At 31.0% G+C, this 26,340-nt stretch overlaps 1 protein-coding gene across 4 annotated transcripts in view; it reads left to right on the top strand.

The window, feature by feature from the left end:
- The window catches only part of LOC109601872 (zinc finger protein 91), an 80,314-nt gene that overhangs the window by 39,906 nt on the left and 14,068 nt on the right, over window positions 1-26,340 (top strand). For all 4 annotated transcript variants that reach the window (XM_049966213.1, XM_020018165.2, XM_020018164.2 and 1 more), the window contains one exon: window positions 23,487-24,463. In XM_049966213.1, the coding sequence (XP_049822170.1) occupies window positions 23,501-24,463 (963 nt within the window). In that variant the 5' untranslated portion in view covers window positions 23,487-23,500. The remainder of the gene's footprint in view (window positions 1-23,486; window positions 24,464-26,340) is intronic.

Genomic DNA, 26,340 nt, shown 5'->3' with positions numbered 1-26,340 from the left:
AGATATTTTCAAAATTCATCAAAGGACAAAAAATTGTTAAAATGACAAATAACCTTCTATGGAAGAAAGATTTTTTTTAATTAATGGGTAAACTTTTACATTTTTGCCCTATATTTAGAAAATACTATTTTCAGTGCTTGTGGTTTTTGATCAAAATTTTTGGAAAACATTATCGCCTTTATCTATGGAAGAAAGATATTTTCAAAATTCATCAAAAGACAAAATATTGTTAAAATGACAATTAACCTTCTATGGAAGAAAGAATTTTTTTAATTAATGGGTAAACTTTTACATTTTTGCCCTATATTTAGAAAATACTATTTTCAGTACTTGTGGTTTTTGATCAAAATTTTTGGAAAACATTTTCGCCTTTATTTATGGGAGACAGATATTTACAAAATGCATCAAAGGACGAAAAAATTATTAAAATAACAATTAACCTTCTATATTTTTGCTCTATATTTAGAAAATACTATTTGCAATATTTGAAGTTTTTGATAAAAATTTTTGGGATACATTGATGCCTTTATCTATGGAAGAATTTTTTTTTTAATTAATAAAAGGACAAATGAGTAAACTTTTACATTTTTGCCCTATATTTAGAAAACGCTATTTTCAGTACTTGTAGTTTTTGATAAAAATTTTTGGAAAACATTTTCGCCTTTATCTATGGGAGAGATATTTACAAAATGCATCAAAGGACAAAAAATTGTTAAAATAACAATTAACCTTCTATATTTTTTCTCTGTATTTAGAAAATACTATTTGCAATATTTGAAGTTTTTGATAAAAATTTTTGGAATACATTGATGCCTTTATCTATGGAAGAATTTTTTTTTTTAATTAATAAAAGGACAAATGAGTAAACTTTTACATTTTTGCCCTATTTTTAGAAAATACTATTTTCGGTACTTGTAGTTTTTGATAAAAATTATTGTAAAACATTTTCGCCTTTATTTATTGAAGAAAAAGATTTACAAAATTCATCAAAGGTCAAAAAATTGCTTTGTCAAACCTTCTATATTTTTTCTATGTATTTAAAAAATACTAATTTGCAGTACTTGAAATTTTTTATTAAAAATTTTGGAAAACATTGATGCCTTTATCTATGGAAGAAAGTTTCTTTTTTATAATTTTTTTTATTATCGCTTTTATTTATGAAACAGAGAATTTCAAAATTCATCAAAAAACAAAAAATTATTAAAGTAACAATCATTTTTGCTTATAAAATACTATTTGCAATACTTATAGTTCTTAATAAAAATTTTTAGAACACATTACCTTTATCTGTGGAACAAAAAGGTTTTTCAAAATTAATCAAAGAACAAGAAATTCTTAAAATTCACATTTTTTTGTGATTTTTTGATTAAGGTTGAAAAACCTGTATGATTCGTGGATAAAGACGATAATGTTTTCCAAAATTTAAACTACAATTAAAGGCAAATTTAGAAAACAACAAAACAAATTACAAGATGTGTTCTGAACCATCCTAATTAGTAAACAATTTGTTGAATAAGCATTATAGATTCAGCAAAAACAGTTTTTAAATCAAGCAAGTAATGCTGCCAGTTTAAGGAGCGTTCGTCACACTGATTCAGCATCAGAGTCATACGCCACCTCCGGCACATACCGTTTAAATCTCCCGCCTCAATTACGTGAACTAATTCAATTCCCCAACAGACAAACACGTAGTACTAAGTATCGTTTTCGTGCCGCGTGTTTACATCAAATATGGGTGATTTAATCGCCTATTGTTGTTCTTTGGTTTTGTCGTCTTAACCTTGATGATAATGTCGGTCTTTGATGCCACTTAATATTAACAATTAGTGTCGACGAAGGCTGATCCCCAGAGCGCTGGCGAAAATTGTAAAAACAAACAGCACGGCGAAAATAAATCCTTTCGTCGTTCTTTTGCTAATTCTCGCGCATTTAAAACGAGATTATGAATCGGTGGTCGGCATTTAATGTGTGGCGTTTCGAAACTGGAACGTGTTTACGAATATTTGGGGCATCGTCGTTAAATGAAATATGCCCTTATCGTTTACGGGCCGATACATTGGACGTGTTGATTGATCGTAATTTAATACGGTTTTGTCGGATGTTTGGATTTCCGGATTATCCAAACTTTGTTTAAATGGAATCTTTTTTTAACGTAACAATTATACGGAGAAGTGTGTTTTGTGCTATTACTGGATTTAGCATCTGTTGGGCAATAAAGATTATTATTATTAAAATGATATCATTAACATTTAATCCGTTAAGATTTTTTTAATGTGTACAATTCTTGTAGTTTTTAATAAGAATGTTGGAAAACATTGTCGCCTTTATCCATGGAACAAAGAGGTTTTTCAAAATTAATCAAAGGACAAAAAATTGTTAAAACAACAAACTGAATAGCCTTCTTCATTTGTTCCCTATATTTAGAAAATACTATTTACAATTCTTGTAGTTTTTAATAAGAATGTTGAAAAACATTGTCACCTCTATCCATGAAACAAAGAGGTTTTTCAAAATTAATCAAAGGACTAAACATTGTTAAAACAACAAACTGAATAGCCTTCTTCATTTGTGACCTATATTTATAGAATACTATTTACAATTCTTGTAGTTTTTAATAAGAATGTTGGAAGACATTGTCACCTCTATCCATGAAACAAAGAGGTTTTTCAAAATTAATCAAAGGACTAAACATTGTTAAAACAACAAACTGAATAGCCTTCTTCATTTGTGACCTATATTTATAGAATACTATTTACAATTCTTGTAGTTTTTAATAAGAATGTTGGAAGACATTGTCACCTCTATCCATGAAACAAAGAGGTTTTTCAAAATTAATCAAAGAACAAAAAATTGTTAAAACAACAAACTGAATAGCCTTCTTCATTTGTGCCCTATATTTGGAAAATATTATTTACAATTCTTGTAGTTTTTAATAAGAATGTTGGAAAAGATTGTCTTCTTTATCCATGGAACAAAGAGGTTTTTCAAAATTAATCAAAGAACAAAACATTGTTAAAACAACAAACTCAATAGCCTTCTTCATTTGTGCCCTATATTTGGAAAATATTATTTACAATTCTTGTAGTTTTTAATAAGAATGTTGGAAAAGATTGTCCTCTTTATCCATGGAACAAAGAGATTTTTCAAAATCAATCAAAGGACAAAACATTGTTAAAACAACAAACTGAATAGCCTTCTTCATTTGTACCCTATATTTAGAAAATATTATTTACAATTCTTGTAGTTTTTAATAAGAATGTTGGAAAACATTGTCACCTCTATCCATGAAACAAAGAGGTTTTTCAAAATTAATCAAAGGACAAAAAATTGTTAAAACAACAAACTGAATAGCCTTCTTCATTTGTGCCCTATATTTGGAAAATATTATTTACAATTCTTGTAGTTTTTAATAAGAATGTTGGAAAAGATTGTCTTCTTTATCCATGGAACAAAGAGGTTTTTCAAAATTAATCAAAGAACAAAACATTGTTAAAACAACAAACTGAATAGCCTTCTTCATTTGTGCCCTATATTTGGAAAATATTATTTACAATTCTTGTAGTTTTTAATAAGAATGTTGGAAAAGATTGTCTTCTTTATCCATGGAACAAAGAGGTTTTTCAAAATTAATCAAAGAACAAAACATTGTTAAAACAACAAACTCAATAGCCTTCTTCATTTGTGCCCTATATTTGGAAAATATTATTTACAATTCTTGTAGTTTTTAATAAGAATGTTGGAAAACATTGTCACCTCTATCCATGAAACAAAGAGGTTTTTCAAAATTAATCAAAGGACAAAAAATTGTTAAAACAACAAACTGAATAGCCTTCTTCATTTGTGCCCTATATTTGGAAAATATTATTTACAATTCTTGTAGTTTTTAATAAGAATGTTGGAGAAGATTGTCTTCTTTATCCATGGAACAAAGAGGTTTTTCAAAATTAATCAAAGAACAAAACATTGTTAAAACAACAAACTGAATAGCCTTCTTCATTTGTTCCCTATATTTAGAAAATACTATTTACAATTCTTGTAGTTTTTAATAAGAATGTTGGAAAAGATTGTCCTCTTTATCCATGGAACAAAGAGGTTTTTCAAAATTAATCAAAGAACAAAACATTGTTAAAACAACAAACTGAATAGCCTTCTTCATTTGTCCCCTATATTTAGAAAATACTATTTACAATTCTTGTAGTTTTTAATAAGAATGTTGGAAAACATTGTCACCTCTATCCATGGAACAAAGAGGTTTTTCATAATTAATCAAAGGACAAAACATTGTTAAAACAACAAACTGAATAGCCTTCTTCATTTGTCCCCTATATTTAGAAAATACTATTTACAATTCTTGTAGTATTTAATAAGAATGTTGAAAACATTGTCACCTTTATCCATGGAACAAAGAGGTTTTTAAAAATCAATCAAAAGACAAAAAATTGTTAAAATAACAATGCAATAACCTTCTTTCTTCATTTTGCCCTACATTTAGAAAATATTATTTATAATTTTTGTAGTTTATAATAAAAATGTTGGAAAACATTGTCGGTTATCCATGGAATAAAGAGGTCTTTTAAAATTAAACAAAGGACAAAAAATTGTCAAAATAACAATGTGAATAAACTCCTTCAATTTTGCCTTATATTTAGAAAATTCTATCCATGGAACAAAGAAGACTTTTAAAATTAAGGGCAAAAAACTGAGAGAATTAGGGCGGGAGAGACTTAGGACTCTGATGCTTATTCAGTATGACGAGCGCCCCTTAATCTGGCAGGATTACTTTTAAAATCTGTTTTTGCTGTATCTTTAATGCTTATTCAACAAAATGTCAACTAATTAGGATGACAGAATAGACCTTTTAATTTGTTTTGTTGTTTCCAAATTAGCCTTTAATTTGTTTTGCCAACAACTACCTTTGGGTTACCCAACAAATATCGTTCGCTAATGTGCCGCGACCCTTGCTCACGGCCCATAAACTAATTAACCATGAACGAAAAAACCAGCCAGTCATTAAAATTTCTTAACCACACCAACTCCCTTATCAGTTTCCTCGCCGGCGTATCAGCAAAACAAAAACCGCGATAACGGCCCAAACAGTCCGTTGATTAGCGCGTATATGTCTATTTGCCGGAAATAATCGCGAAAACATTTCAAACCCTCGCCACGACTTAATTAAAGCCAATCAAACTGACAACGAACCAATCGAAATTGTTTCGGACCAACAAACTGTACGACGCAACATTGTGTACCTCCATCGTTGCACAACGTTTCGGCACGTGCACCCCGAGTCACGTGATTCAGCGGCGAAACCAAGGGTTGAGTCACCCCCGTGCGGACAATGGACCCCTTCGCCGCGACAAGAAGTGCAGACTGCGACGGCCGTTCCTGTTTGTAACATTTATTTTTTTTGTCCTTTGTATGCCGGTGAGAGCGCGTCCACGTCGTTATTTATGCACGATGTGTAGGCAATTTGCTAATACAAACAATATAAAGTCGCGCGTGTGTATTTCATTAATTGTATAAGGAGCAAATGCGATGGTTTTCCGAGAAGAATTAAGTGATTAATGCGTTTGAATTCAATGATGATCAATGAAGAACGGCCTTGGAATTCTTTATCTATCTGTGCGACGAGTTTCGTGTTTGTGATGGTGGTTGAGGCGAATTAATAATATTCGTGTTTAAATCGACAAACAAAAACATCTTCGGTTTGGTTATCAACAAGTTTGGGTTTATGATATACGGATATTATTATAAATATGAGAGATATTTTTAAAATAGGCCAAATTTAATGTAACACACTGATATTTATCTGATAACTATTTAAGATTTCTTCTAAATAGGTCAAATCAAATATAACAGAAACTCTTAATTATCTGAATAGTTCTTTAACTATTCAAAATATCTTTAAATTAAGGAAAATTAATTATATTAAAACTATTAATTGTCTGAATAATAAATCTTGAACTATGCAGGATAATATTAAAATAGGGCAATAGGAAATTGAAATATTTATTAAACTATGCAAGATATTTTTAAAATAGGTCAAATTAAATGTAATAAAAACTATTAATTGCCTGGATATAGAAGATCATTATAAAATAGGTCAATTGTAATGTAACAATAATTATTATTTAACTGGATAATTCTGTAGCTATTTAAGATATCTTTAAATTAACGAAAATTAAATATATTAAAAGATAATAATTGCCTGGATAATAATTCTTTTAACTATGTAAGATATTTTTAAACTAGGTCAAATTGAATGTAACAGAAATTATTAATTATTTGGGTAATTCTTTAATTATTCAAGGTATCTTTAAATTAAGGAAATTAAATATAATAAAGATATTAATTGTCTGAATAATAATTCTTTAACTATATAAGTTATTTTTAAAATAGGTCAAATTAAATGTAATAAAGACTATTAATTATATGGATAGTTCCTTAAATATTCAAAATATCTTTAAAATAAAGAAAATTGAATATATTAAAAATTATTAATTGTCTGGATTTTTTAACTATACAAAGCATTTTTAAAATAAATCAATTTTAATGTAACAGAAATTATTAATTATCTGGATAATTTTGTAATTATTCAAGATATCTTTAAATTAATGAAAATTAAATATATTAAAAGCTACAATTGCCTGGATAATAATTTTTTAACTATGCAAGATATTTTTAAAATAGGTCAAATTGAATGTAACAGAAATTATTAATTATATGGAATATCTTTAAAATAAAGAAAGTTAAATATACTAAAAACAATTGATTGTTTGGATAATAATTGTTTATCTAGTCAAGATATTTTTAAAATAGACCAATTTTAATGTAACAGAAATTATTACTTACCTGTTTAATTCTGTAACTATTCAAGACATCTTTAAATTAAGAAAAATTAAATATATTAAAAGTTAATAATTGTCTGGATAGTAACTCTTTTAACTATGAAAGATATTTTTAAACTAGGTCAAATTGAATGTAACAGAAATTATTAATTATTTGGTTAATTCTTTAATTATTCAAGATATCTTTAAAATAAAGAACATTAATTAAATTAAAAATTATTAATTGCCTGGATAATATTTTTTTAACAATACAAGACATTTTTAAAATAGGTCAATTTTAAGGTAACAGAAATTATTAATTATCTGGATAATTTTGTAATTATTCAAGATATCTTTAAATTAAGGAAAATAAAATGTATTAAAAGACAACAATTGCCTGGATAAGAATTTTTTAACTATTCAAAATATTTTTAAAATAGGATAAGTTGAGTGTAACAGAAATTATTAATTAACTGGATAATCCATTAAATATTCAAATTATCTTTAAAATAAGGAAAGTTAATTATAATAAAAACTGTTAAATGTCTGAATAATAATTTTTTTATTTGCAAGATATTTTTAAAATAGGTTAAATTGAATGTAACAGAAATTATTAATTATATGGATAATTCTTTGACCGTTTAAAATAGGAAAAAATAAATGTTTTAAAAACTTTTAATTGAATAATAATTCTTTAACTATACGGATAATTTTAAATTAGGTCAAATTGAATATAATAGGCCTGAATGTATCAAGAAACTATTAATAGATATTACTTTAACTATTTCTTTAAAATAAGAAAATAAAAAAGATTCTGAATATGTTCTAATATCTCTAAATTATTCTATCATTAGACAAGAAATGTTTATCTTTAAAATAAAGAGTTTTTTAAGTATGGAAGATTTGAATTTAAATTAAATATATCAAAAATTAATAATTATCTAATTATGCAAAAATAATCATAATTGAATAGTTGTTTATCAATAATTGATAATTGTCTAGATAATTTTTACATTATGCAATTTATTTTTAAAGTAAGCAAAATAGAATTTATTAGAAACTGATAATTATCTCGATAGACCTTAACTATTCAATAGGCTAAATTGAATATGTATGAAAAATTGTTAATTCACTGCATAATTCTTCACAAAGCATGGTCTCAAATAAAAGAAAGTTTTTAAACATATCAAACTTTAATATAAATTATATATTCAAAACAGTTGATAATTGATAATTATCAAAGCACCACTGCTACGATAATTAACCAGCTTATATCGCAACCATCCAACTTTGCCAAAAAAAACTGCAGCAGCGATTACGCAGGAATGTTTGGCGGATAAAGAAAAGAAATTCTTGTGGTCATGCGACAGAAGTTCGACCTTTTAATGAGGTCGCTCCGTTCCGTTTCGTAACGTTTCCATCCAATGCGAAACAATGCTCATTCTGGTGCGTGCCTCATGAGGTCATTAGTTCCCGAACTGATTTTTTATGCATGCGACATGTCAAAATGAAAGAAACGGGCCGAAGACACACGCGGCCAACGAAATGGTTCCTCCTCCCGGCACCGCCGCCTCGTCGGGTTCAGGATTTTAAATTACTATTTTGACCCGATTTGATAATGATTAATACATATTATGTAAAAATATACACAACGTACCGTTAACGTGCACGGTACTATGTAAATTGCTGAAAAGAACTTGGGGAACAGACGTGCATTTCAAAATCGTCGATTTCCTACGAATAACACGACGACGACAAGGCCTTGACAATATCCTTTGGGAAAGATAATGAAAGAATTAATTAATACATATATGCTTTGCGAACGTAATAACAATAAATTTGGTTTCTTACATAACGATTTGACGAACAACAAACAACTTAAGAAAATAATAGTCTTCTGCTTATCATAATTACATTACATTACTCTGTGACAATACGTTGTTATCTTTTTTTTTTTTCCTAACCACTTGACTTTGATCATGATCGCACAATTGCGAAATAATGACACATTATTAAAAGCTCCAAATTATAATGCAGCCGCCATGCCGATGTGGAAACACAAAGGCACTTGTGAAATGAGTTTTTGAAGATGATGTCGTTTAATTCGTATTAATTAAGTTGTTCGAATGGTTCGAAGAGTTAATGTTATGCTCCCGATGATGTGATTTATCCATAACAAAATAACATTTCCACCTTGAATCGTGTTTACACTAATTCTTCGTGTGTTCGGACACGCCCATTAATTACAGGCATCCTCTGTAATGAAATTAGCATGTAAATTACTTGCCATATCTCAAAAGCTTGTTCACTGCGAAAGAATGTTTTGTGTGCACTTTTCGAAATCGCCCGAATTGGGGTGACGAATAATCCCTTGCAAAAATAAATTAGACAAAAAAAGTGACAAACTCATTGATATAAATGATTCAAAGATGTTTTTGTTTGTCGGTCGAAAGATGAATATTAATTCGACCCGACCACCATCAACAGATATCGTCACACAAATAAAGAATTTCAGGGTCATTATTCATTGATCATTTTACTTTATTAAGTATATTAAAAATTAATATTTTGTATATTTTTTGAATATATAAAAAAAATTCATAATTAATCATAATTCATAATAATGGTTTTGAATATATAAAAAAATGATAATTATCTGAATAACTCTTTTACCATGCAAAAGATCTTTTGAATATATCGAAATTTGATATTTTTTTTGTAAAATTCTTTAAGCACAATCACACAATCTTTTTAAAATAAGAAAAATAATGCTTTTGAATACGTAAAAAATTGATATTTTTTGGAAAATTCTGTATGCAGGAACTCTTGAATAAAAAATAATACTTTTAAATATGTAAAAATATGATAATTATCGGAATACCTCTTTTACTGTGTAAAAGATTTTTAAAAAATAACAAAATTAATGGTTTTGAATATATCAAAAATTGATATTTTTTGGAAAACTCTGTATGCAAGAACTCTTAAATAAAAAATAATACATTTGAACATATAAAGAATTGATAATTATATGAATAACTCTTTTACTATGCAAAAAATCTTTTGAAACTAATAAAAATAATGGTTTTGAATATATCAAAAATGGTATTTTTTGGAAAATTCTCTATGCAAGAACTCTTGAATAAAAAATAATACTTTTTAATATGTAAAAATATGATAATTATCTGGATAATTCTTTTACTATGCAAAAAATCTTTTAAAACTAATAAAAATAATAGTTTTGAAGATATCAAAATTTGACATTTTTTCTAAAATTCTGTATGCAAGAACTCTTAAAAAAATAAAACTTTTGAATATATAAAAATATGATAATTATCAGAATACCTCTTTTACTAAGCAAAAGATCTTTAAAAAAATAACAAAATTAGTGGTTTTGAATATATCAAATATTGATATTTTTTGTAAAATTTTCTATGCAAGAATTCTTAAATAAAAAATAATAGATTTGAATATATAAAGAAATGATAATTATCTGGGTAACTCTTTTACTATGCAAAAAATCTTTTGAAACTAATAAAAATAATAGTTTCGAAGATATCAAAATTTGATATTTTTTGGAAAATTTTGTATGCAAGAACACTTGAATAAAAAATAATACTTTTGAATATATAAAAATATGATAATTATCTGGATAACTCTTTTACTATGCAAACAAATCTTTTGAAACTATTAAAAACGATAGTTTTAGGTATATCAAAATTTGATATTTTTTTTTGTAAAATTATTTTAGCATACAAACTCTTTTTAAAATAAGAAAAATAATGATTTTGAGTATATAAAAAAATTGACAATTATCTGGATAAGTCCTTTACTATGCAAAAGATCTTTCGAATATAACAAAGATAATGGTTTTGAATATATCAAAAATTGATATTTTTTATGTAATAAATAAATCTTTTAAATAAGAAAAATAATGCATTTAAATATATAAAAAATGATAATTATCTGGATAATTCATGCTATGCCAAAGTAAGTAATGAAAAAATCTTTTGAAAATAATAAAAACAATAGTTTTGAATATATAAAGATTTGATATAATTATATGTATAATTATATATATAAGAAATTCTTATACGCTCGTTTGATGTTTCATCAATACATTTTTGCTTGGCACGATAATTCTTCTAATATTTCAAAACTTTATCACAACATGTTTCAAGTTGCTTTGTGCAACTGCTAATCGCCCATCGGGGCCCGATAAGAACAGAAAACTGATCCCCTAAGTTTCAAACAATGAATACAATTCACGTTGGTAAAAACACAAAAGTTGTAAATCACACAATACATCGATAAGAAATCATTTAAATGACAATACCGATTTTTTTTTTTTTTTTTTTGGTTGAACAGCATGATTAGTTCCGTATAATCTTACTTTATTATTTATCGTTTATGGCCAGTTAACAACACAAAACCCATAATTATCCCACTTCCTTTATTGTTACCATTCACTTCGTTCGTTGTTGCACCAGATGGTTCCTTTTGGCTTCGAATTGTCATTTTGAGTAAATATTATTGAGTTATGGACCATTATGTAAGTCAAATAATAGAATAATTAAATTATTGATCAATAATGGTATCTTCTCAACGACCTTGAGCTGCACAAATACGAGATATGAATTTGTCTTTCATATTGTACCTGTTGGTCACAAAATAATCGTCCTGTTGTTCAGTATTCAAAAATAAAAAGGGTCCGTTTTATTGTTCTATTGACTCACAAATTGTGCAATTTTTGATAAAAGATTAAATGATAAGTATTTACAAACAACACGGTTCAATAAATTGACTATTGGCTGTTTCACGTTCAACACACAAAACGAATATTTGTATGTGTCAACGCAGGATAAAACTGCAGCGAAGCAATTTAAATGTACAATACGAAATAAAAATGTGCCATTTCATGTTCTTGACTTACTGGCGATAAGCCCGATAAAGACTAAGCAAATATTTGTCTTAGAATTTCAGTTGGGTATTGCCTTGTACAAAACACACTTAAAAGATACAAAAAAAAACCCAACTGTTTGTTTATTGATATTTGTTACGTCCGTTTAATAAATAAAAGAATCCACAGACGGAGACTGGGTAAGTCAACTCAAGGGCAACCCATCAATTAGATAAAAGACGTGTGTGTGTGTGTGGCTAAAAGGACGTTGCATATTTAACTCGTTTATGTAACATCTGAAATGCACAAAGGCAATTACGAAAAAGAAAAAACGGACTTTCACCTTGATAAGATAAAATGCTTGGTTCGACCACTGCGTGTCGAATACCATCCATACCGACGCACCTTTCGGCGACGAAAACCGTAAAAATCTTGAGAAAAGTCGCAAGGCCACCCACGCAATTCGACCGATGCACTTCCCCTGTTCTAATCCTCGAGGCGAGCGGGAAAAAACAAGACTTCGAGATCGTGATTCACGCTTCCACACGTCGCAATTCGCTTGTTGTTTGACCCATTTCCTCTCCGTCATCGTCGGCCACGTCACGGGGTACCACTTGCTCGTGAACGTGCAAACCCGATGACGATGCTCAGGTTCCAGTGTGATGGACATTCCCGGCTCATTTCCTGTCCGTTTATTTAATTTGGATGCCCCGGTCGCGATGGGGATTGTGTTTTTCGTGGTGCTCCGGTGGATGAGTCGACGTTGACGCGGGTAAAACGTATATTTGTCAGGGTTGAAAAAGCGGGACGTCCAGGGATTTACTCACCTTTGTTGAAACGTTGATGAAAGTACTATAATACGTGTCCATTCACTGTATTTTTACTATTATTGTTGGTGGCATTCATTCTATACACTGTTGTAATTAATAGGCAATTTTAACTTGTAATAATAACTTGTATAATGTTAAAAACACATACTTAAACACGAGCTTCACTTTTAATAGAATAAATTAGTTTTTTATATGGAACAAAAACTATTATAGTTAATCTATAGTTAGTGTGCAACTTTAATTGTTAATAAAATTAGAATAAATAATACTTTTGAATAAATAAAACTTTATAAATATAGAATGGACAGAAAATAATGTCCAACAATAAATTTTATGAATTATATAATAAAATTATATTATATTAATTTTTAGTATAATCTTATGAAGAATATTAAAAATATCCTTAAAAACGAATTAAGAAGAAACTTATTTTGTAATAAAAAATGAAAAATTTAAAAATTAACATTTAAAACTTAAAAAAATGAATTATATATGTTAAATTGCAACAAATTACTATAATAAAATTTGTGTAAACAATAATTAATTCAAAAATAAAAAGCAAAAAATTTCAATAAAATTATATGTAGACAGAACAGTAATTAATGTTCAACGCCAATTAATGGTTGATGGGAAAAAGAAATAAAAACTGACAATAAGTATGAAAAAAATATATTGTTTAATAAGTTTTATTGATATAAACTTTAATGAGTTATAAAAAATTTTTATTTTATTTTAACAAGCACTAACACTTAAATTAAAAAAATATAAGTTTCTTCAGTGAAATTTTATGGTTTTATGAAAAAGTAGTATTAATATAAATGTTATAATAAATATTTTGAGAGCTTTTAAAATTCATATTTTTGTAGTGAAAGTTCTCAAACGTCTACTTAATGTTAAAATGTTGAAAACATATTAAATACATAAAAAGTATATTACAACAATTTATTCTATTAAAATATTAAACAATAATTTCGATAAATAAATTAGGAATTTACTTGTTTAATAAGAAATGTTGTTAATATAAAACTTTAAATATCCAAATTATGAGTTAAATATAATAACTAATAAATATCAATTGTATTTTAATGGACACTTAAATTTCTTATTCTATTATTAGTATAATTTTATGGTTTTATATTTTAAATATTATTACACATTATATAATAAATTTACTGACAAATTCTAAAATTCTTGTTTTGTAAAAAATTTAAAGCTAAGGTTTTCCTGAAAAATAAATTCCTGAAAGACCCATTTCATATTAAAATTTAAAGATTTTAAAAACATATTCCATAAACATACTTTAATAAAATTTGTGTAAACAATAATTAATTCAAAAATAAAATTTTAATAAAATTATGAACACGAAATACTTGAGTAATTATTATTTATAGTTAAATAATTTAATGGATCAACTTTTAAACAAATTAGGTTTTGTGATATAAAATTTCTTTAATAAATTCTTAAAAATTATTTTAAATATAAGTTAAATATTATATTATTAATAGAATTTTATCGTTTTATGTTATATTATCAAAAATTTTATAATAAATATACTGAAAAAATTAAAATTCATATTTAATAAAAATTATTCAAAATATATTTTTCAAACAGTATCTTAGAAGGCTCAATTTATATCAAAACATTGGACAATATTTAAAAAAAAAAGTTAAATTGAATTGTAACAATTTACCATAATAATATTTGTGTAAACAATAATTATTTCAAAAAATAGAGAATAAATTTTTGAAATTTAATTAATTAATATTTATTGATTAATGGTTTTGATAGAAAATGTTTAAAAGCTTGTTGCATTAATAATTTATAAAAAATAGTGAAATATTGGTATAAATGAAAATACATTCTTCAATAAAAAGTTTTATTAATATAAAATTATAAAACTAATTATGTTTTGTAGTATAAAAATGTAATTTATCTTTAATAAATTCATAAAAAATATATAAATATTTAAATTATGAGATTATTATTCTATTATGAATAGAATTTTATGGTTTTATGTTATATTATTATTCATGTATCAAAATGTTGAAAATATTTAAAAACCACAAAATTAATAATTCATTTAAAAATAACCCCTTTTCTAAATTTTAATAAGATTTAGGGATACAAAATATTTGAGTAATTAATATTTATCGTTAATTAATGGCTTTAATAGAAAATTAATAAAAGCTTGTTGTATTAATAATTTATAAAATAATTAATGAAATATTCGTATAAATGAAAATATATTCTAAAAAGTTTTATTAATATAAACCTTTATAACGAATTAGGTTTTGTAGTATAAAAATATAAGTTATCTTAAATAAACTCATAAAAAAAATTTTAAACATTAAGATTGTGATATAATTATTCTATTATGAATAGAATTTTATGGTTTTATGTTATATTATTAGACATTTTATAATAAATGTACTGAAAAAAATTAAAATAAAAATGTATTTTCTAAAGTGTATCCTAAAAGGTTTATTTTATATCAAAATATTGAAAATATATAAAAAAACACAAAACTATATTGTAATACCAATTTGTGTTAATAATAATTTATTCAAAAATAAAAAATTAACCTTTTTTAAAATTTAAAAAAATTATGTATATAAAATATTTGAGTAATTAAAATTTATCGTTAATTAATATTTTAATAGAAAATGAGTATTCCATTAACAATTTATAAATAAACTTGTATAATATTGATATTAATGAAAATATTGTGACATAAAAATATAATTTATTTTCGATAAATTTTTAAAAATATTTAAATATCTAAATTTAAATTAACATTAAATTAATAGTTTATTGGAAAAGAAGTAAAACAAGTAGTAATAATTTGTAAAAGAAATTAAAAATTAAGTATAAATAAAAATAATAAGAACTTTTATCGATATAAAACTTTAAAACTAATTAGGTTTTGTAACATAAAAACTTAATTTATCTTAATAAATTCATAAAAAATATTTAAATATCTAATTATGAGTTAAATATAATGAGTAATAAAAAATATCAATTGTATTTTAATAGGCACTAACATTTAAAATACCATTATTAATAGAAATTTATGGTTTTATGAAGAAAAAAACTCTTTTAAATATTATTAGTAATGGTATAATAAATATTCAGAAAACTTTTAAAATTAATTTTTGGGTAAAAAAATTTTCGAAACAATGAATTACTGTAATAAAATTGATTAATCAAAATATAAGCCAATTTTTTTTTAATTCAGTGAGTACCAAATATTTCAGTAATTAACATTTACTCTCAGTTAATTAATGAGGTTGAAAATAAACAAATGGTTATTGTTCACATTTTTAGTGCCATTTTTAACCTTCAGCATTCGTCGTTATTTGTGTCGAAAAAAATAAATACCTCTGTCATAATTATTAAAATTTAACACAAACAACAAAGTACTAACAATTTTAACACTTTCGTAGGGGAACGACGAACAAAAAAAAAAGCTTTCAGTAATTTAATAAATATTTACAACCATAAATAAAGTACAAAAGAATTCTACATCAACAAGAATATTACAATAAAACTGATACTCTTGATGATTCGAATTAATAAAACTGAAATAAACAGCCATTACCAAAGAGTGCCGGATCGAATTTTGGACTTTGTTATTTCACAGTGCAGTTTTTACCGACCTTGGACTCTCTTTTGATATTTGCGACGATTGACAATAATTTAGATGTTTGTTCTGTGCATGCCTGACCATCAGCAAACCTAATTAACAGATTTGTCCCACCTTTTTTTTGCATTCAACTGTTTTATTTATTCGTGGGTGTCGAATTGTTTCTTGTATTTTCACCGTGAGGTTCTTGACGGGGGACCCAAGACCTGGTGCATGTGCAGTACCATTGACATTGCCAAGGGTATGCATGTGTCACTGTTGTTACGACCGTTTAACATTTTATTTTTATGGTAATTATAACAGCGCGACGGATCGCGAGTCCGCAAAACGCAGCGACGACAAAGTCAGATGTGTCCGCGGCCAAAGTGAGAGAGAAACCAGTTAACCGAAAAAATCAAAAGTACGGCCACGTTCGGCCCGCGGGCCCCGTTACACATATTTTCACTTTCGTCGGAATCCTGTTCGCGTAATGGTCCGCCTTTATTTATTTATTTTTTTTTTCCGTTTCACTCTCCGTCCGCCGTCCTCAATAAGTTTTCATTAAGCTATTTGTGAATGACGTTCTCTCTCGTTCCGACGATCATCGCGTCGTCGTCACATTAGCCCGACGACCTCTAAACGAAGAATGTCACTTGATTACATAACTGTACGGGCTGTAAGTAACACGGGCTGCGAAACGTGAAGGACGTTCTTCCAGTTGGCACAGTTATATTTAAACCCGAGCTGAAAACCCGACCGTCCCGAGCCACGTCCTCCTCGGAGAGCCATCCACCACGACCTCGTTCTCGAGTGCCGTGACACTTGACATTTGATCCCCCTCGATCGGCTCTCGCAGAAGAAACCAGACGCCTTTAGAAAAAAACGAAACGGCGACACGTGAAGCCGACGCAAAGTATTTATAACGTTTATATATAATTTAAATTATTTATTTATACGGGACGCAGCTGTCGAAGACGCCGCTGCCGTCGGTGACGACACGCCGCGGAGGCTGATAATGCCCGGGCCCGGCATGTGGTGCCTTTTTTTTCCACGTCCGTTCTTGAAGACGATCTCGGGGCGCCTCTCACAAAGAGCCGTCCGATGTTACTCCGGTTATTAGGAGAACATGACCGGGTCGACGGTGTTCGGGCTCTGACGCCGGTTGCGGGGACGCACGCTGCCGCGAACGTCGCGTTCACTGTTCGGTGGTTTATCGATTGTAAAATGTCTTTGAAATGTTGTTGGAAGGCGGACAATCGGTCGTGCTTTGTTGATGGATTTGTGAGTGAGTTGCGGTGACTCAGGATGAGTGCCTTGTTTACAATAATAGTCGACAACTTGGTCATAGTACTGTTTACAAACTGTAACACTAGCTTTTCAAACCGATTAGATCCACACACACACACAGTAAAGATGGTACTGTAATCTTTGGAAAATATCTAGGTCAAACTAAACAAATATTGTTCCAAGTTTTCGTGCCACGGTGCGCCGATAAATTTGGAACAACTACGTCGATGCCTCGGAGTCGTAACCAAGGAGACTTGGTTCCACCAGCTGTTCGTAGTCTTGAAATCGCTGTAGTACCTGCAAGAGCAACATCATTTTACTCCCCCATATCTAAATTTGTATGTTAGTCATGTAAAATGTTAAATGGAATTTGACCAATTCACCCACATGAAATTTCTTTAATCGCCGTTATGTAATTATGTGAAAGTGTCTTTAAATGCTTATAAAAAACAAATCAGAATTAGATTGGTAAAAGTTTCAAACTAATTAAATGTAATCAATTCAGAATAGTACCTTTGGGTCAAAGGAAACCAAATTTTGTATGTAAACTTGACCTTATAAGTGTGAAACAATTACGTCAATGACTTGAAGTCGTACCCAAAAAGATATGGTTCAACCAGTATCTTTGGGACAAACAAAACGAAATTAGTTCAAAATTTGTATGTAATCTTGACCTGATAAGTGTGAAACAGCCACGTCAATGACTCGAAGTCGTACCTCAAAAATATGATTCCACCAGATGTCCATTCTCTTGAAATTAATACAGTACCATCAAAAGAGAATTCGTTTAACTTCCTCTTCTTAATTTGTATGTTCAAAGAGTTTTTATGCAGAAATGTTAAGATAATTTCATCAATTTTAACCTTCTTCTCTGTCATCTGATACTTTTATACAATTACTTCTATGAAAGTGTCTGAAAATGTGTTTAAATGGGTATAAAATAACAAATGAGAGTTAGGTGAATAAAAATTTCAAGCTAACTAGTTCTAATCAGCTCAGAGTAGTACCACAGATTTCTGACAGTATTTTTGGGACAAACAAAACGAAATTAGTTCAAAATTTGTATGTAATCTTGACCTGATAAGTGTGAAACAGCCACGTCAATGACTCGAAGTCGTACCTCAAAAAATCTGATTCCACCAAATGTCCATTCTCTAAAAATTAATACAGTATCATCAAAAGAGATTCTATTTATTTTAAATGTTCAACGAATTTTATGCAGACTGTTAAGATAATTTCATCAATTTTATCCTTCTTCTCTGTCATATGATACTTTTATACAATTACTTCTATGAAATTGTCTGGAAAAGTCTTTAAAAATGGGTATAAAATAATAAATGAGAGTTAGGTGAATAAAAATTTCAAGCTAACTAGTTCTAATCAGCTCAGAGTAGTACCACAGATTTTTGACTGTATCTTTGGGACAAACGAAACGAAATTGGTTCAAAATTTATATGTAATCTTGACCTAATAAGTGTGAAACGACCACGTCAATGACTCAAAATTTGTTCCTCAAAAAATCTGATTCCACCAGATGTCCATTCTCTTGAAATTAATACAGTACTATCAAAAGAGATTCCATTTAACTCTGTCTTTCCTAATTTGTATGTTCAAAGGGTTTTATGGAGAATATTAAGATTAACTTCTATGAAATTGTCTGGAAATGTCTTCAAATGACTTTAAAATGAGGTGAATAAAAATTTCAAGCTTTCAACTCAGAATAGTACCACTGATTTCTGAAAATTAGTTAGGAATTAGTTCAGTACCTCAAAGTCGTACCCGAAACTAGTTCTAGAGTCTTCCAAAAGTATCTTTAATTCAAACTAAACAAATAGTCTCCAGAATTTTCATGCCATCGTACGTTTTTAAATTTGTACAACGAAGTAGTTGCCTCGAAGTCGAGGAGATTTCGTTCCACCAGCTGTTAAAACTCGTTAAATCAGCTCAGTACCAGCATATTATTGGCCCGTTCTGGAGCGTGTATCTTGAAAGGGTTGTATAGAAAAATAATTCAGAGAATTTCCATAAATTTTATACTGCAGTTGTATAAATTAACTGAAAATATTATTAAACTGGATGGATAAAGCAATAACAAGGGATAAAACGCCATTGGAGGCATTTAAATAAAAATGACAACAAAAGTGGACTAATTGATTTTGAGGCATATTACAAATTAGTAATAAAATGTTTCGCAATTTCACCGGCTGGGCACAAATATGTCGCAATACCGTGAGTAATTCCGTGCATATGTGCACAAAAAGCTGCAACAGATGCGCAAAACTCAACATTTTCCATAATGCATAAAATATCGATTATTGTTGGTGGATTGTTGTTGGAACAAGTTCCGACAATTAGTCTAAAATTAACCGACAAAGTGCACGGGAACAAACTTAAATAAATAATTGGTCGCGAACGGGAACAAAACGGGGTGGTAGAATTCCGTGATGGGACGTCCTTTGTTGGAAAGACCCGAGGGGAGAAAGCCGAGGGAGCCGAGCTCCGCCACCGTCCCATAATATCGATTCCGCCGTCGGCCCTGGTTACCTGCGACAACGAAGAAATATACCAGGTGTGCCAGTCTCCTGTTACCATGTCAACTCCCCGATGACTGCGGCCATCTCCAGTCGTCATCGTCGAATCGATGCGCCGCAACGGAACCGTTCGCCGCGTACGTAAACTACGTGGTGGATTTTCTGCCGCGATCGGATGACATTGCAACAATGTTCTCCGGTGGTGCAAGCCGTAAACAAGGAGCGTCGTCATCCGAGTCGTCGTCACGGACATAATTAGGACGAGGCCGCTCCTGTTAGCACGAGGTGGACGCCGCACGTCGGAGGCGACGGCACCTGCGCTCTGGTGCACCACCACACGGTGCCCGGCCCCGGTACGTGTGGGTTGCACAATTCGATGTCGGCCACATCGCCGATACGTGCCCCCGGTCCCCCGGCTTTGGCAACCCAAAGAGATGTCGGGCCGGGATGCGGGCCAAAGAATTGCAAAGTAATATCACTGCCTCCATTAACCCGACATAAATCTTTTTGGCGTTGCGAAAGGTGCGACGCGAGGTTTCAGTCGGTCTTTGTTTTGTCGCGGAGAGGCCGAATATCCAATAAGGTTGTCTCTTCATTTTTACTTTGCGGGCCGCAAATTAAATGTTTAGACGGTTTGATAACGACATTTATTGCTGGCATCACGCAATTTTACGATAAAGCTTAAAAATTGCAGACACGTGGCGTCAACAGCAAAGAATTATTAATTCGAAGCTTATTATATGGTTAATTATGGCGTTTTTTTAGTAATTTCACATGTGTACTTAATTTTATAGCAATTTCTAAACGTGCACAACAAAACTAAACTAAAAACAGCCACACATTAGTTTTCAAAAACTTGTATGCTCTTTATATTACAATAATATCTGTATAAAAATGCTTTTAAATAATCTTCATTTCGTTGTGCTCTACTGTAATATGCAACTACGTTTACATTTACCAAAATATTACTTTTATTCGATTAAGTTTAAAATTAATGATAAATTAACATTATACTGTATTATTCCTTAAAATAATTCACAGCAATAAACAATAAAACTGGCATAAAAAGTACCCAGTTATTTCTTCCTTGACACTATCTCAAAGTTACATCTCAAAGGATAAATTGCAAATAAACCTTATTATTTATGATGTTAACATTTAACAGTTAATTAATATTATACCTCAAACATTCCTTTGAAATAATTCTCTAGCAAAACTCTGTACAGCAAGTTATACTCACTTAAATTGGCATAAAAACGTACATTAGTCATTCTCTTCGTTGACACTGTCTCAAACTTATATTTCAAAGGATAAATTGCAAATAAACCTTATTATTTATGAAGTTAACGTTCAACACTAAGTTAATATTATACCTCAAACATTCCTTTGAAATAATTCTCTAGCAAAACTCTGTACAGCAAGTTATAGACACCCAAATTGGCATAAAAAAGTACATTAGTCATTTTCTTCGTTGACACTGTCTCAAAGTTACATCTCAAAGGACAAATTGCAAGTAAACTTTATTATTTATGAAGTTAACATTTAACAGTAAATTAATATTATACCTCAAACATTCCTTTGAAATAATTCTCTAGCAAAACTTTGTACAGCAAGTTATAGACACTCAAATTGGCATAAAAATGTACATTAGTCATTTTCTTCGTTGACACTGTCTCAAAGTTACATCTCAAAGGACAAATTGCAAGTAAACCTTATTATTTATGAAGTTAACATTTAACAGTAAATTTATATTATAACTCAAATATTGCTTTGAAATAATTTTCTCGCAAAACTCTGTACAGTAAATTATAGTTACCCAAATTGCCATAAAAACATATATTAGTCATTCTCTTCGTTGACACTGTCTCAAAGTTATATCTCAAAGGATAAATTGTAAGTAAACCTTATTATTTATGAAGTTACCAATTAACAGTAAATTAAAATTATACATCAAGCCTTCCTTGAAATAATTCTCAAGCAAACTTTCTACAAACAATTATAAACACTAAAACGTACATTAGACATTTTTTCCTTGACGCTATCACAAAGTTACAATTGAAAGAACAAATGGGAAGTAAACCTTACTATTTATTAAGTTTACAATTAACAGTAAATGAACATTATTCCTCAAACATTGAAGCCATCCTCAAGTAAAGTGTAAAAATAATCCGTACACAACTGGCATAAAAACCTAGAACCGATAAATTTTTTTCGTTTGACGCCATCTCAAAGTTATATTTGACAGGATGAACTTGAAATGAACCTTATTATTTACATGACTCGCAACAATTTCCAAAACAAACGGGCCAAAAGTGCATAAAAGGAAACGACCGCCGTTGCGCCATTCTCCTGGCTCGTAAAACCGTTGGCTGTTTGGAAAATTCTGAAGGATGAATTTATAAATAATCGCAGTTTAACAATCGAATTTAATGCCTGCGATTGTATTGAACCAACAAAGAACCAGTTTTATGTAACCATTGTTATTGGATTTCAGGAAAAGTGTGTGTGCAGTCGCATTAATGAGCGATTCTCGAAGGCGACGATAAAACTGTCGTTTAAACATCCTCCGATGTGTTGCCGTGTCTTAGTTGCTGGATGGACCCGTTGTTGCAAATTACCGTCGAACGTCACGTAAATTATTATTAGACCGAAGACTAATATTTATAAATATTTGACTTTCATTTCCCTTATTTTTCTAAATATACATCCTCTCTTGTGTGTGCGTCTGCCAATTTTAAAATTTTCAGTTTAAGAATGAGGCGTTTATTTTTACGCCGCCTCTCCCCGAAAGCAATCCACTTCCGTAATGGTATTGAGAGGCCTTGCGCGTCTCTTATTATTATTGCGAGTTTTGTTGTTCGAGGAAACCCGAATACTTATTGCCCCATTTCGACTGAAACGTATTAGATGTTGGAACTTAATGTTTATTACAAGACCTGATTTCGCAGAACAATCCTGGCGCCGGGCCAGGGACTTCACTTTAAACTTGTTAAATATTTTCGAACAATCAATTCGTGTGTTACAAGAGGGCCCGCGAACGGATTTGTTTGTGGAGGTCCCGACCTGTTTTCGTTGGTTGGAATTCGCCACTCTGTGGATAGAGATGGCTTACTATGAGTGTGTTCTATAAATACCGTATTTAATTGTTTGTTTCATTACATGTGTTACACATTATCATCAAACGACCCAATTAATGGGGCTAGTTGCGAAGATGTAATATGTAATAGTTCTTTGAGACAACCAACATGTGGTGCAGTCAGCAAAAATTGATCAGGAGGTTTGGCCGACTGCGACACATGTGGAGATTCTCCGCGACCATCCTTGAAACTAGTCGTGGAAACGGTCCGGAGGATGGTGTGGTGTGGGAGAAGAAGTCTGAGCGTGTGTGTGTGTGTGACTGAGAGAGGTGGAGAGAGTCCACCACGTGTGCGGCTGCGACCGCATGTGGCCGCGAACTTCTGCAGTCCTAATAAGTTGAATTTTGTGTTGCAGGTGTGCGGGCTAGTATGTCCGTGCCTTCGATGGTACATCGATCAGGGAACTCTTTGATAGTGCGCAGCGTCGTTAGTGGCGACGCTCTGTTCGGTTCGGCCGACGCCGTCACCGCCGCCGAAGACGACGTGAACTACACGAGCGTCGGGGAGTCGAACAGTGTTGACGACGCGGGCAAGGAATTGCCCGACTGCAAAGTGAAGAGGAACTATCCGTGCGGCCGCTGCAGCTTTTTCACGCAGAACCCGCGCCTCTACCTGACACATCTGCGCGACGATCACAATGAAAAGGTGAAGATATACGAGTGTCCGAGTTGTCTGTACGCGTCCAAACACTACCAGAAACTGTTGAGACACCAGAAAATGGTGCACGGCAACGCGTCCGAAACGTCCGTCGAGCCGGCGGGCGACGGCTCGCGGCAGTCGCGCAAGCGGCCCGCCTCCACGGCCGCCGACGACGAGGAGACGGTGGCGGCGGACGCCGCCCCCGACGACCACGACGACGAAGAGTACGAGCGGGCGGCCGCGTTCAAGTGTTCGATGTGCGCGTTCACCAGCAAAGTGCAGTCGCAGTTGTCGCGGCACGAGCGCGAGGAACACATCAAAACGAAGTTTTTCCGGTGCAACAAGTGCAACTATGTGACGCACATCAAGGCCCGTTACACCAAACATGTCAAGTACCATTCGATGCCAATGATCAAGTGCGGCATGTGCGACTTCCGCACGCCGTACAAGTGGAACCTGGACAGGCACTGCAAGAACCACAACGGACGCGGGCCGTTCAAGTGTTCCGCCTGCAACTTCACCGCCGACATCAAGCAGAGTCTGACGGTGCACGAGATGAACCACCATGTGCCGCCCGTCGGTCAGGCGGTCGGTCTGGGCGTCGGACGGCGACGCAACAAGGTCGGCGCCAGCGACGCCACCGCCGCCGAAGAGGCCGCCCAACAGTTGCAGTCCGCAAACGTCGCCAACCAGGTACCGTACCGTGTTCTGCTCACACTGCCGCTCGCAACGTTTTTACGTAACGTTTTTTTAGAAAGCTTTGTCCGTACAGTTTTGACGCCTTAAGCGACCAATTCGGCGCTGCACAAGTGGGCGACATCCTACCAATTAGGCAACGGTCCAACTTGTTGGAGGATGCGCCGGTACCAACGCGCACCGTTCACGTTTTCTAGTCTTTTAAATTGCTCAATGACACAAAATTCAACCGTCCCTGAATCTAAGAACCAATTTAAGGAATGTTTTCGTCACGAAATTACTTTATTATATTTTTATTGCAAACACGACAAGACTTCTTAAGGTAATCCCCATTTTTATGTCTTCATTTTCGTTTTATGCTCTTGTCAGTGGATGTTTACAGAGTCATAAAAACATCTTGTTATGCAATGACCAAACAGTTTGCAATAAAGACAACCATAAAATTTTTACTCGCTCTTTTTCAATCTCCATGATGCAATGAAAATTAACAACAACTGCTCATTATATTCATAAATAATCATTTTGCATATTGATTACCGGCGGCAGCGCATCAATGTGCTTCTTGGTGCTTCGATTGCACTTATTCCTTACATAATTGCCGCGTCCCTTGCCCATTGACATTCTTCCAAAAAATATTAATAAACCGGGTGTTTACAAGTGGATTTGGAGGCGGTGCGCACGCGTGCTGCCGCCCCAAGACGGAATTTGCAGAAACAATCGACGGCCACCGTTTCTTCGACCGTGCGGGACTGATTCGCCATCTCGGCCGAAAATATCCGTCCTCCCACTTGGTCCCGTCGAACATGTGAGAATGATCTCGACATGCACACGCAACGCTCAATAATAAAACGTTCCATTAACGGAGAGTTTGCGGCGTTACGTAATGTTTACTTCCTTGTGTGTTTGTGTGTGTGTGTGTGTGTGTGTGTGTGTGTGTTTAATTTCGGAAGAGTTTATCTGAAAATAAATATGTAAAATTAGATCGCGACTGTGGAGATTTGGATCAAGTCTATAAGGATTTGTTGCAAAATTCTGGACACGTCAGCCGAACGTTATCTTTAAGGTTTGGACTGGGTTTTTTTTTTATGGGAGTCGTAATTTTTATTGGGGTCACAAGAAATTTTAGAAAAATCAGAAGAAGAGAAAAAAAAGTTATTGAAAAAACGTATAATTAACTTATATATTGAAAGTAGTTTGTTAATGACATTGGTTTAAAACTAAAATACGCCCTAAATTTCAAACTTCATAATATAATTTTAATTTTTTAAATTTTTATGGATATACTTGGTAAAGAAGAGATACAATTATTTATTTCAATAAATGAATAATGAAATACAAGCAAATAATTGTTTTCATCATTTTACTTTTTTAAATTATGAGTAAATATTTTTAAAGCAGGTAAATTTACAAATTTCCTGTGAGTTTACTACTGTTGTTCTCATATGAGTAATAAACTTGTTACTCACCGAATTTTTGTATCTCAGCATTTTATTTCTGTTCCTAATTTAGTAAAACAACTATAAAATTGTTATTAATCTTTTTTAAGTAGGTAACTTTACAAATTTTCTATAAATTTATAACTATTGTTCTCAAAAGATTCTCAAACTTAATTTAAATTTAAAGCTTTATTGGAACAGTCTTGATACTCACCGGATTTTTGTCTCTCCGCGTTTTATCTCTGTTCCTAATTTAATAAAACAATTATAAAATTATTATTAAACTTTTTAAAGTAGGTAACTTTAGAAATTTTACCACTGTTGTTCTCACATGATTCTCAAACTTAATTTAAGTTTAAAACTTTGTTGAAATTGTCTTGATACTCATTGGATTTTTGTCTCTCAGTATTTTATTTCTATTTCAAATTTAATAAAACA

The sequence above is a fragment of the Aethina tumida genome, chromosome 4 (assembly GCF_024364675.1).
Source record: "Aethina tumida isolate Nest 87 chromosome 4, icAetTumi1.1, whole genome shotgun sequence".
Lineage (NCBI taxonomy): Eukaryota > Metazoa > Arthropoda > Insecta > Coleoptera > Nitidulidae > Aethina > Aethina tumida.
Note: the sequence above shows the minus strand (reverse complement) of the source record. Positions and strands in the feature narration are given on the sequence as shown.